The 14,086-nt window shown below is 42.4% G+C and overlaps 1 protein-coding gene across 3 annotated transcripts in view; it reads left to right on the top strand.

Moving 5' to 3' along the window:
- Window positions 1–11,250, top strand: part of LOC147889641 (uncharacterized) — an 83,238-nt gene extending 71,988 nt beyond the window's left edge. For 2 of the 3 annotated variants that reach the window (XM_087391678.1, XM_087391677.1), the window contains exons 7-9: window positions 4,844–4,923; window positions 10,476–10,572; window positions 10,665–11,250. In XM_087391678.1, coding sequence (XP_087247804.1) covers window positions 4,844–4,923; window positions 10,476–10,572; window positions 10,665–10,754 — 267 coding nt within the window. In that variant the 3' untranslated portion in view covers window positions 10,755–11,250. Of the gene's footprint in view, window positions 1–4,359; window positions 4,696–4,843; window positions 4,924–10,475; window positions 10,573–10,664 lie in introns of those variants that run through there. The other variant, XR_015542917.1, reaches the window with a different exon arrangement.
- The last annotated feature ends 2,836 nt before the right edge of the window (window positions 11,251–14,086 follow it).

Raw genomic sequence — 14,086 nt, 5'->3', positions numbered from 1 at the left:
GCTGTCCGGAATCAGCTTTATGCTGATGTGTATGCTGATTTGCATGTTGCTTTTGTTGCCCTTCTCTGCATCACCTTTACCCTTGTGAGAGGGCTGTCCGGAATCAGCTTTATGCTGATGTGTATGCTGATTTGCATGTTGCTTTTGTTGCCCTTTTCCTTTGGGCTTGAATTTTGAAAGCACGGCATGCTCGCCAGCCCGTGTGGCCATGTTCTTTCTGGTTTTCTCCTCCTGCAACAAGAGTCCTACCAACTCGTGAAAAGAGAGAGGATTGCCACCCCCCCTTAATGACAAATTCAGCGAGGTATGAAAATCGAGATACGACTCAGAAAGAGAATTTAGAGTGGTGGTAAGCATCTCTGAATCAAGAATGATCTCATCTATGTTCAGCAATTGTTCCCTCAAATCTTGGAGCTTGGTGAGGTGATCATTCATTGAGTCACCCTCATCCATATGTGTGTGAGATAGCTCTCTCTTTAGGAAAGAGACCCTAGCATCATTTCTGGCTGCAAACATACTCTCCAAAATATCCCAAGCTGCCTTTGAGGTCTTGCATGACTGAATGTGCGGAATGATAAACCTTTTGACAGAAAGGGAGATAGCTGAAAGTGCCAGTGCATCACGTGAATCCCAGCTTTTTTGATGCTGCGTAGGAGCCACCGCTGCAGCAGCTGCTGCACCTACCACTTGTCCTGCACCTTGAGCTTGTTCTCTACCCTTTCCTCCACCTTGTTGAGGAGTGGCAGGTGCAATCACATTCTCTGGGTGTGGCTCATCCCTATTGACATAGTCCCATAAGTGTTTGCCAACTAGGATATTGCGAACCATAAAGCTCCATAGGGAGTAGTTCGTACCATCCAACTTATCCTCCTGTGTGAGGACACCAAAAACCTCATCGGGGTTACTCTCACATGGTATGGGCCCTTAGGCTCCCTTCTCAATCTTAAGTCGTCATGCCTTGAGAAAGGGCGTGAGCCTTGTGCTTTGATACCAATTGAAACCGACTGCTTTCATTGAAACTGACTTCTTTCCACACAAACCAACATTGAAACGATGAGTTTGGGAATGTTCCTGGATTAATCTAGGTTTATGCTTCTGCCGTATTAGCGGACATGCAAATTTCACCTTGTGAAGTTTTCGTCCAAGTTGCGGCCTGCTGGTATTGTGATAATTCTTTCTATCTTAAATGGTGCATTGCCCTATCAGCTAGATTTAGATTTAGATGCTCGTTGGGGAGAGACTAAAATGAAAACGTTTAGACTTCACAAGCAGTTGTAGCTTGAATGAAGAGATTTTGGACTACCTTTTGATTAGCCTTCTCCTTTAGTACTAGTCTTCTGAGTCTGCCCTTCACCTCTGGAGTGCCGACAGAAACTCAGTACGAAGACATTGTATAAATGGATGCTCATGTATGTGTGGGTGTGTGGATTTGTATGTGTGAGAGCATATTTTTATACTATGGTCTACACCGACTGTTGGGCGCTGATGACGTCAGTGGGGATGTCATAGTAGCTAGTCCCTGCTATGCATGATGGAGTTTATGGTTTTCAACCTTGTGAGTGACTATCATGAGATTGAAACTGCACTATGTTGTGTTTTTAGAGGATGAGTTTGGAAATGTTCCTGGATTCATCTAGGTATATGCTTCTGCCGTATTAGCGGACATGCAAATTTCACCTTGTGAAGTTTTCGTCCAGGTTGCGGCCTGCTGGTATTGTGATAATTCTTTCTATCTTAAATGGTTCGTTGCCCTATAAGCTAGATTTAGATTTAGATGCTCGTTGGGGAGAGACTAAAATGAAAATGTTTAGACTTCACAAGCAGTTGTAGCTTGAATGAAGAGATTTTGGACTACCTTTTGATTAGCCTTCTCCTTTAGTGCTAGCCTTCGTCATGGCTGAGTCTGCCCTTCACCTTCGGAGTGCCGACAGAAACTCAGTACGAAGACTTTGTATAAATGGATGCTCAAGTATGTGTGGGTGTGTGGATTTGTATGTGTGAGAGCATATTTTTATACTATGGTCTACACTCACTGTTGGGCGCTGATGACGTCAGTGGGGATGTCATAGTAGCTAGTCCCTGCTATGCATGATGGAGTTTATGGTTTTCAACCTTGTGAGTGACTATCATGAGATTGAAACTGCACTATGTTGTGTTTTTAGAGGATGAGTTTGGGAATGTTCTTGGATTCAGCTAGGTATATGCTTCTGCGGTATTAGCGGACATGCAAATTTCACCTTGTGAAGTTTTCATCCAAGTTGCGGCCTGCTGGTATTGTGATAATTCTTTCTATCTTAAATGGTGCGTTGCCCTATCAGCTAGATTTAGATTTAGATGCTCGTTGGGGAGAGACTAAAATGGAAACGTTTAGAATTCACAAGGAGTTGTAGCTTGAATGAAGAGATTTTGGACTACCTTTTGATTAGCCTTCTCCTTTAGTGCTAGCTTTCGTCATGGTTGAGTCTGCCCTTCACCTCCGGGGTGCGGACAGAAACTCAGTACGAAGACTTAGTATAAATGGATGCTCAAGTATGTGTGGGTGTGTGGATTTGTATGTGTGAGAGCATATTTTTATACTATGGTCTACACCCACTATTGGGCGCTGATGACGTTCGTGGGGATGTCATAGTAGCTAGTCCCTGCTATGCATGATGGAGTTTATGGTTTTCAACCTTGTGAGTGACTATCATGAGATTGAAACTGCACTATGTTGTGCTTTTAGTGGATGAGTTTGGGAATGTTCGTGGATTCATCTAGGTATATGCTTCTGCCGTATTAGCGGACATGCAAATTTCACCTTGTGAAGTTTTCGTCCAGGTTAAGGCCTGCTGGTATTATGATAATTCTTTCTATCTTAAATGGTGCGTTGCCCTATCAGCTAGATTTAGATTTAGATGCTCGTTGGGGAGAGACTAAAATGAAAATGTTTAGACTTCACAAGCAGTTGTAGCTTGAATGAAGAGATTTTGGACTACCTTTTGATTAGCCTTCTCCTTTAGTGCTAGCCTTCGTCATGGCTGAGTCTGCCCTTCACCTTCGGAGTGCCGACAGAAACTCAGTACGAAGACTTTGTATAAATGGATGCTCAAGTATGTGTGGGTGTGTGGATTTGTATGTGTGAGAGCAAAGTTTTATACTACATAGTCTACACCCACTGTTGGGCGTTGATGACGTCAGTGGGGATGTCATAGTAGCTAGTCCCTGCTATGCATGATGGAGTTTATGGTTTTCAACCTTGTGAGTGACTATCATGAGATTGAAACTGCACTATGTTGTGTTTTTAGAGGATGAGTTTGGGAATGTTCCTGGATTCATCTAGGTATATGGTTCTGCGGTATTAGCGGACATGCAAATTTCACCTTGTGAAGTTTTCGTCCAAGTTGCGGCCTGCTGGTATTGTGATAATTCTTTCTATCTTAAATGGTGCGTTGCCCTATCAACTAGATTTAGATTTAGATGCTCGTTGACTAAAATGAAAACGTTTAGACTTCACAAGCAGTTGTAGCTTGAATGAAGAGATTTTGGACTACCTTTTGATTAGCCTTCTTCTGTAGTGCTAGCCTTCGTCATGGACGAGTCTGCCCTTCAACTCCGGAGTGCCGACAGAAACTCAGTACGAAGACTTTGTATAAATGGATGGTTAAGTATGTGTGGGTGTGTGGATTTGTATGTGTGAGAGCATATTTTTATACTATGGTCTACACCCACTGTTGGGTGCTGATGAGCAGTCTCTTTTGAGGGACAGACTTGGTTAGAGCCAGAGTGGTCCCGGATAGGGAGACTACAGGTTCTGTTGCTTGCTTGGATGATCCATAGGAATCCATCAATCCCAAATATCATACTAGTAGAGTTTGGGGCTATCATTCTTGAGCTCGATGCAGTCTTCGAAGTGGCCAATTATCTCCATGGAGTCACGGACTTTAGTACCGCGACATCCGAACGGCCATGGCTAGCCTTGTCTTCATCTATGTCCTTGGAGCTTGAGGGGGATCAGAAGAGCTGGTATGCTCAGACATGTGGATGGTTTATAGGCTAGTTGGGCAGGTTGCCACTGTTTCAGGTTAGACTTGAGGCTCCATCCATTCTGTCGAGGTGAACTAGGCCTTCAGAGAGGACATACATGACTTAGCTAGCACCTCTTGAGTTTTCCGTAGAAATAATCTTCTACAAAGATCACTGCTTATGGATCTTAGAGGAGGGGTTTACCGTATACCGGGCTGCACGCAGATTCATGTACCACATGCATTGAGGATCTCGATTGGACAGTTCCGTGTATCTTCCCATAGGCTATGGATTGAGACAATGCAGGTACATGGCATCCCACGTGAGTGAGAGATCTGCAGTTTATGTGATATGCAGGAGACCGAGATAGAGGAGCAGTTGCATTTAGATGCTCTGTGTACTATGAGAGATGTGGACGGCATCACTGTCCTTTTAGGAGCATTTTGGGCCCACTCAGAAGCTCTTGCACATCCTGATCAATGACGCGTGGCCGGTTTTCTCCTCAAGGCCCAGAGACATAGAGATCAGCTCATATGAGCGTAAAGAAGAGCACAGGAGGGACCGTCAGAAGCCACTCAGAGGAGGTCACAGACTTGTTCTCGAGTGACCTGAGCCAGGGCAGCAGGGGACTAGACATGGCAGAGACGCAAAGTGCACGACTTGTGAGACTCGACCTCGGATGGACACTTACAGGTCTTCCTCTCTCTTTATGTATGTATGTATGTATGTATCTCTCTCTCTCTCTCTCTCTCTCTCTTTATGTATGTATGTATGTATACACATGCATGTTTGTGCGTGTGTACAAATTGGCTGAAATCTCAACTTTATGCATTTAAAACAGGTTTTGGCTTGTGACGTTTTGTATGAGAAGAAGTCGGTGCCAGTTATTGTACAACTGCTGCCTGAATTACTGATTCGCAGGTATGCTTCATATTCTAAGTTTGTTGCCTTCATGCAAGTTCCAAATGCTCCCATCAACAATTATTGAACACAGTTTCTGACTTTATACTTTTGATTATACACATATTATCTCATAGTATCTTGAATCATTGTATACCTATGTAAGTGTGTATGTTTTCCAAAGAAAAGAACATTCTATTACGAATTTGAGAAACCGATAGAGATCAGCAATCCATTGGACACTTCACTGTAGAAAAGGGGGGTAGGGGCAGATTAGAGAAACGAGATAGAATGAGCAGAAGGGAAAGAGAGGAAGGGCTAGAGCTGAAGAAATGGGGCAAGAGAGAAATGGGGCAAGAGAGATAGAGGAAGAGGTGGGGGAGAGAGAGAGAGAGAGAGAGAGAGAGAGAGAGAGAGAGATTTATTAACGTCTACAGAAGGCCTCATGAGCCTATGAGACAAAGGTACACGTCAAGAAAGGAAAATTACTACATCTAGGGGGGAGAGAGAGAGAGAGAGAGAGAGAGAGAGAGAGAAGCCTCTGTGTGCTGAATCAGAGGGGGTCGCTAGGGCCCTCGCTGAGTGCTATGCTAAGCTAACTCAAAAACTCAAAATTGAGAGCTGAAAACTTAAAATTTGAAACTAGGTGTTGTGGTGGCTTTGCGGTATCCGATGGGCTATGTCAAGAGTGATGCCTCGTCTCTTATGGTGTCCTCTAAGGAGAGCTGAGATGGACCAAACCTCGATCATCGTGCATGCTCTAGTCACTCTCCGTGTCGTGTGTGGTCTCTGCGCCTCTGGCTCGGTAGGGTTGCTCGTCTCTTCCCGCTGATCCACACTGCCCTCATATCTATGTGTGTGTGTGTGTGTGTGCGTGTATGTGTGTGTGATAGAATACACTATTTACTTGTCTTACAATGAAATTTTTTGATCTTGTATTTTGCTACTCTCCACTTTTGGGACAGCCTCTTGTAATATAGAAGTATATGGATTTTACCCAAAAAGAATGTGTGTGTTTGCAGCAATCTCTCTTGGATTGCCTGCAAACTCGTTACATAGACTACAATGTATACTTGTTATATACTGAAATTTTCAGCTGATGTACACTTGATCTCCTCTCTCAAGGGAATCTATTTTGTAATATACAGCATCAAAATTTTCACAAAAAGAAGAAGAAGAAGTTAGGAAATGGAGTCAATTTGAGTGACTTTTAGTGTGTTCTAGAGTAGTACTATACTACTTTATATCCTAGAGTGCCACGTGTCACTATGGGACTTATCCCATATACATTTGTGTGTGTGCCTATCCTATAAAGGCATTGTACTTTCATTGTCATTTTTATCAAGTCTCATGCCTTTCTTGATATGTAAGTACTTTGCTTAGTTGTATATTTCTTTTTTGCATTATTTCATTTCCATTATGCTTTCCTAGTCTTGCTTTTCCTTTCCATTCCATTCCATGTCTTGCATCTTCATATGGTATCAGAGCTAGACTATCTTCCAAGAGGTTGAGGCAAGAGATTGAGGACATTGAAGCCTCTCTCCCTCATTCCCCTAGAGGAATGGCTTCTCCAATTCCATATAGAGCTCTCTTTTCCACGCCATGATCTGCCACCTCTCTTCTCCTTCCTTCAGCTACATCGTTCTATGACCTACGGACGATGTGATGCTTCTATTCGGATCTAGAAGCAGAATCATGGCTTTGTGTCTTCAGCAAAGTTGTAGAGGATCTTGAGTACTACAAATTTTGTTTTTACATCATTGCAATCTGAGTTTTCTGTGAAAAGTTACAGCCCTTGCAAGAAGTGACGAAATTTGTTTCTGCGCGCGAATTTTGTTCCGGAGCTCAATGATTTGACAGCCCAAGCATGATGCAGCCAGCTCAACGTGGAGCTGTCCATCCTCTTCATCGTTGACCTTTGCTGCAGCCTGCCATTTGCTCCTTCTGCCTGACATTCTCTTGGAGCTAATGCCCGCAAGTTGGTGCCCGTATTTTGCCCGCCATTTCTTCCTCTCCTACATCTCCATTGTGCCCGCCATTTTTTTTTCCCTTTTGCCCACCATTTCTCCCATTTCTTCCTTAGCCCTCCATTTCTCCCTCAACTCGCTTGTGCCCTTCATTCTATCCATCACTATTCTCTCTCCTAGCTGCTAGCTTTATGGGTTCGCTTTCCACCAACTCTCTCCTTGTGGACAAATTCAAGGGGGACGGATTTCCCACATGGCAAACAAAAGTGCAACTCCTTCTCATGAAATGCTATCGAAGATGATGAAGCACTTCAGGCATCAACGGAGCTTCAAACACGAAAGGTTTGGAAGCAACACAATTCGAGGGCCATCGCAATCATCGGGCTTTGCCTAGATGATTCATTGATTCATCACATCGACCTCAAGTCCAAGGCAAAGGAGATTTGGGCACGCTTTGAGAATATATTTGGTAACAAGATCACGAACTCCAAGGTATTTCTGAAAATGGAAATTTATAAGCTGAAAATGGAAGAGTCTGATACTTTGAGTGCACATATAGCAAAAATTCAATCTTTAGTTCAACAACTCTCCAATTTGCAGTGTTGTCTGGATGACGAGCACAAAATGGTTGTCTTGATGACAAGTATGGAAGGGATTTCTCGCTTTGAGAATGCCCTTGAAGTACTTCGCATAGCATCGACTACATTTGAAGATATGGTGTCTCTTTTGCTTGAAAAGGATCGCCGTAACAAAGAATCTCCATCCTATTCAGCGGATACTACACATGCACTTGCCAAATGAAGACTTAGGCCATTGACTCCACCAGCACGAGGAAAGACATTCAAGCCATTCAAGTGCACTTACTGCAACAAGCTCAGTCATATGGAGGACAGGTGTTACCAGAAGCTTGCTAAATAAGGATATCGTCTCAAAATACTACAGCAAATTTTCCTAGATATGGCCTTAAGACACTATTCATAAGTGTCATGAAAGTTGTTGGAGAATTTGTTAATTCAAATGGCATTACTTTATATTGATAATGCCCATACCTAGTATGAAATGATGTCTTAGGGACATCATCTTCCCTAATTCATACTTGGTGATATCGTGATCTCAAATCAATTTTAGTAAAGTTTTTTGCCCCTTGCAATTGATCAAAGAGCTCATCAATGCAAGGCATAGGATGCTGCTCTGTAATCTATGCATAAACGCATAGTACAATCCTTTTTCTTTACCAGTAAAACTGGTGCAGACCAAGGTGAGCTACTTGGTTGGATTTGGCCCTTCCTAAGATATTCCGTTAACTGTCTTTCGACCTCACATGGTTGCTTGAGCCTAACACATCTTCTCGGTCTCCTTGAGAAGATGTCAACTCCTAGTGTGGTGCGCCTTTTGCATCCTAACGTTGTATCATGTGATGAGTGAAAGATAGAAGTACTCAGCATCATGAAGACAAGCGGCGGATGATTCTTAGCGTTCTCAAATTGTCTCTGATATGAATGTAAGGCCAGTACTGACCTTGAAATCTGCTCAAGCATCTACAACAGTCATTAGGTTACAAGACCCCTAAGGGTTGACCTCCTAGCCATAGGTTCGGTACCTCGAACCTCGGCCGAGCCTGAGGTCTAGAGCTAGCCTGCCTGAGGCCCTTACCTTGAATGATGACTTTGTCAGGTCCAAAGCCTATAGATCCTATGTCATTGGGAACTCCTCCTAGGGCACCTGTGAACTGAGCATCTGACATGTATTTATATGCGTGGCTTCTCTATCTATAGCGTGCATCTCCTATTCTGGAAATTATGCCTTGAATCACCTTGCTTCTCCATGAAGCCAGCCTTGCTTTTCCTTGATTATACTACTCCACAGGGCCTGAACCTCATCCATGCCAGCTCATGTCTCAACCTTTGGTTATACCTCACTCCAAGCTATAACCCTTGGCCTCACCGATATTGGGTTAACTGAGTCTCCACCCTGGTTACAATCTCTGGGTTAAATTTAACCAGATCCTGGATTTAACCCTAGATCTTCCAATCATTGGTTAACCTCTGGTTAATCCTATTAGGGACGTAACAAGAGCCAGCAAGATTCTAGGCGAACCTCAAAGCATTGCACACAATTTCGAAAGGCTTCAATTTTTTCTCGCTCAAGAAATAATTCTGGAAGGCTTGGCCCACAGTCACCTTTTGCACTTTTGCCGATCGAGGGTTTGAGTGGTTGTGAAGTCCACCACATTGGCTCTTAGCACCTGCTGTCGTGTTACCTTAGGCAGTGAGCTGGAGCCCTGATATGCATTGCTAAGAGTTGGTCTTTTCTTTTATTCAGCAGCATTCTGGACAACAAAGCTTTATATGGTCTTTTGGAAAGCATAATATAAGTGCTTTTAAAGGAAAAAGGAAGAATATTGTATGCCATAAAAGTGAAGTGCAACGATGGGAGAGGCTAAAAAGAAAGTCCCAATCCCATGTGAGCTACACGATGTGGGGAGGTCAAAAGTGAGGCCAAACATGAGAATAGCAGGAGTGAATTAGACACAACATAAGTTGGGAAAGCCAATAAAAGTGGGAATCTCCCTAACATTACTTCATCAATTTTGCCATTTTTATGCACTGGTGACTACAGTCACAGAAGGCCTAGAAACAAGCTCAATGACCAACATTTTTTAATGCTCTTGTACCTACAATGAGCATAATTTCACTTATTCATCTCCAATGTGTGGGGAAATGTTTCCTTCAAGGTTTATATACCTATTTTAAAAATTTGTGTATAATAATGTTCCATGTTCCTGCAAGTATGGATCTTCATCAAAATGGCATAACTTCCTTGACATAATGCAAGTATAGAAGCAAAAGGGCCAAGGATAAGAAGCCCTATCCATAGCAAAACAATCAATCATTAGCCATGTCTACCATGCTAAATAAGTCTATCTCTAGTTCTATTCCCATTTTCCTATATCATCAGGGTCTATACTACCTAAGATGATCCTCTTCACCTCTTCAATAATATTAGGTGATTCATGATCCCTTGCATCTACTTCCCTAATGTCATGATCTGCATTGCCTTCTCTTGCAATGTTGTTTATTCCACCTTGTTCTCCCATATCATGATCTTTATCTTCTTCCCTAGATCCATTGGCATCAACTGGATCCATTGTCATCTACGTATCCACATCCGCATGTTTGAAAGTTAGTTTACTTTGATGAGCAAGTTTTATCACATACCACCATCTTGTTCTCCCATATCATGATCTTTATCTTCTTCCCTAGATCCATTGGCATCAACTGGATCCATTGTCATCTACGTATCCACATCCGCATGTTTGAAAGTTAGTTTACTTCGATGAGCAAGTTTTATTATCACTTCGATGAGCAAGTTTTATTATCACAACCCCAATGAATGACCACCCATGTTCAAGATGAAAATGCCATTAATTATATGAATTATTTTAATCTACACTTAAGGATTAACAAGCTACAATTTTTTTTAAAAATGAAGCTTGCATTAGCTTAATTATTTAGTACGTCCTTGCTCACATTAATAATGGAGGAAAAGTGCTGTCCTTTTCATGTCGCTCTTCAGCATCTCTCTTAGCAACTATGTTTCTTGTAGTGGTTCTGGAAAGATATTAATGACTGATCCAACACATCGAACGCCTCAGAATCGACAGCAATTTCTGAATTTATTGAACAATCAGACAGGAAATGAGGTTTGTAATTTCCTAATAAGCTTGCTTAGCAACCTGAGATTTGTATACTCATTAGTTAAATGTGAAACTGTACTGACCAGTGTCTTGTGCAGTGTATAAAGCTTGAAAAGAATGAAAGACAGGAAAGACAGACGGACCAGACACATGATGAAGTGGAGCTGATGCATTTTGTTCCTCGTTAATCTGAATGGTCAGGAAGTCTGTAATTGTGAAGCTCCAGAATTCAGAGAGAACAAGGCTCCCCATTGGCATGTCCAAGAGGGGTTTACCGAACAGTATCCAGAGGCTTCAGGATGTCCGCAATTGTTACCATGTCCCTGGGTTGGATTTGCAAGAAGAAGAATTTACTGTGTAATTATAATCAGCCCAAAAGAACTTCAGCGTCGAACCTTTAATAACTGCATTGAAAGTGAGCTGCAAAAATGTGGACCCTGCACATTATTCTTTTTTCTTTGGTCACCGTACTTTTCCACGTCCCCTTTCTGATCTTTTAATGAGTCTATGGGTTGAGATATGAAATGTCTTCACAGAGGACACAGATGAGCTTCGGGGGTGTGACATGGTAATGCGGACAGCAAAATCATGTGCTTCGTGATAAGTATGATTGTGAATTCACGGCTTTGCATAATCATTCTTGTGAAAGCAAGCACTGTATGAGCTGCTTCAAGAATTTGTGCCTCATGCTAGATCAAAAACAGATTGAGATATCAATTTGTTGGGAACAGATTTAAAGACTGGTTAATCTTATGTTTGTGCAACCAAACCATTAAACCGGTGACATTTCACAAAATGTGTAGGTAGAGCCAAGTTCTCAAACTTCAGATCTGAACTAAGGCTGTTGCAGTATTAACTGAGCATCGAGGGGGAGTGTTAGAATCGATGCTTAATTATATTGATTTTTTTTTTGGGGGGGACCTCCCCTAAAGAAAAGAACCTTCTATCAATGCTTGAGAGGAAACCACCCATACAAATCAGCTATCCATGTGGAGCTGATTTTTGAAGAAAATAAAAATAAGTGTTGGCTGTTGTCCAGCCTGCTTCTAGAGGACCCAACTCACTGCCTAGGGAATCTCAGAAACAGGGGCCAAGAACCAGGGTGGGGGCTATATAACCAATAGGTTCCTTGATCTGTGAATGTGTAGAATACATCTGCAGGAAGCACTCATGCCTTTTGCGGTCATTTGAGAACCCATCGTCCCTTGCTTCCATGTGGCACACAAGGTATAGATGCTATCTTGCCGAATGGCAACAAGGGTGGCTGCTGGAGGTACTTGCTGGCCTCTCATCACCAAACTGCAAGCGGCAATCTTGATGTTCCAAACAGTTAGGTTGGACACTGTCTCGCAAACACGATCCTCAGGTGAGGGTACATGCTGCTGACGTGATGGAGGATCGAGTCATGCACCTCAATCTGTAACACTTTCTGTCCAACAATCGTGTAGGCTGGTGAGACCATCTCAATGGAATAGGTGTAATGCCCCTTTGTTAGCCAAGCTGCCATGCCCCAAGTGAAGTCTCGCTGCATCCATTGTGTTCAAGCCACAATCCGGAGGGTCCCCTACCAAATCATCTATGTTGCAAGGTAGACAAACAGTGTAGTGTCATCTCAAGGACTCTTTTGGCACATCGGTGGCGCCTCCCATCCAGTCGCAATCTACTCTAAGCCGACACCCAGAAGAATTATGTAATTGTCCGCAAATGATTACATACTTCTTTTGGCCCGTGGTTTGTCTGCGGATGAAGGCTAGTCCATAGGTGGGACCAAAATTTGGTAATGACCTCCAGGGGCACCTACTGCTCTAGCCAATGCCGCTCTCTAGAAGGGGTCCAAACAGCCACGCCTAGTTGTAGATTTTGATCGATGCGCATAGTGTAATAGAAGAAAGGCACCTCTGTACTCCTCTTGGAGTGCCTTGCTCTAGATGGCTAAAACCACTCACGCGGGTCACATTGTACTTCTCATAAGGGATGGCCTCCCACATCCAAAGCCACCATCGAGACTCGAGGTGATTGGTAGGGTTAATGGTCCATCCCCTACCAAGACATCCCACAACCTTGATCCCCCGCCAATCGAACAAATCCAAGGCCCCATTATGTGCCATCTAAGCACTAATGCTACACAGTCACATTCATTTATGTAGCATATGCACACATAATGCCACATCATCATTTTTGGCATCCTTTTTTTGGGACAAAGTTTAGCAAAACTTCATATGGCCATTACTTTGGATCCATGAGGATTTCGATGGAACCACAACACAAAAATATACAGTACCTAGAACAAAGTTTAATCCAAACCTCATCATCAAAACCACCTCCTAATCCATTGCAGCCTCTTTAAACTTACACATAAATTGAGTGAAGACAAGATCTTTTGTTGCATTTTCCATATCAACCTGTAGGCTAGCACATCTTAGAGAGGATTGAACTCCACCAAGACAGTGCATACCTTGCTTGAATAACTGGATTAGCTCCAAATGGAGAAAATCCTCGTTGGTTATCAGTGGTATTTACATTCCATATCAATACCTCCGCGGCGGCTTGTATCGAAGGTTATGACTTTGGGTTTGGGATAGTTGCATATGTAAAGTCATATTGTTTGTTATTTTTGGCATTGTTTCAAGATTGCACATATACATCAGCCTTCTATACATCAGCCTTCTATAGCCTCTTGGCTATGTCCAATCCATTGTTTCCAATCATTTTTTACATGCTAGTTCTTTCCATCATGACTTGGATCCGGCATTTGTTGAATAGTCCTCTCACATCCATGCAAGTTGGATTATAGTCTACCAAAACGGTTATTCTTTAGAGGGAGTATTCTAGTTTGAGTAGGTTGAGCATAAGGCCCACAATGATAGCTCAAATTGTCATATTTAGATTGATGGATACTCAAAGATCAGCTTCTCCCATAGTCAGGATCCTTTCACAATGAAGCATATCATTATATTGTTCTCATGGGTAGACACTCTTGATGGAACATGGGTAAGCCTCTAGCATAAAGCACTAGATAGTCCCCACCATGGAGCTATTTGCATCATATTATAGTGATGATATTCCAGTTATGACTCCGGATCAAATCTGTGAGTACCTTGAGATTAGTTACCAAAGGGTATGCAACGGTTTATAATGTCGATTTTGATGGAGTCAAAACAAAAATAGATTCGTCACATGCTTGCATGGACTAGAGTCCATGTTGTGATTATGCACATTTATAGATAAGCCTTGAATGTGAGGCTCTTCTATCTACATCGGTACAATTTGACTTTCGTGACGTGCAGACATCATATGATTGTATGGATCAGATTTTCCTTTTTTATTCTCTTTTGATTATATAGATTTACAAGTAAGCCTTCATCATGAGACCTTTTGATCTTCTATAGGTTTTGGAGATATATGCCTTTTGTATCTTCTATAGGCTTTGGAGATATATGTTGTAGTGGATTGGTTATGGATTCACTATCTACCACCAATTCAGCTTAGGATATTGGTCCTCAAGACACTACAACATCAA

The sequence above is a fragment of the Dipteris shenzhenensis genome, chromosome 20 (genome assembly GCF_047967505.1).
Source record: "Dipteris shenzhenensis isolate YYH24624 ecotype China chromosome 20, Dip_SZ_1.0, whole genome shotgun sequence".
NCBI classification, from domain to species: domain Eukaryota; kingdom Viridiplantae; phylum Streptophyta; class Polypodiopsida; order Gleicheniales; family Dipteridaceae; genus Dipteris; species Dipteris shenzhenensis.
This window is presented reverse-complemented; position numbering and strand designations above follow the sequence as displayed.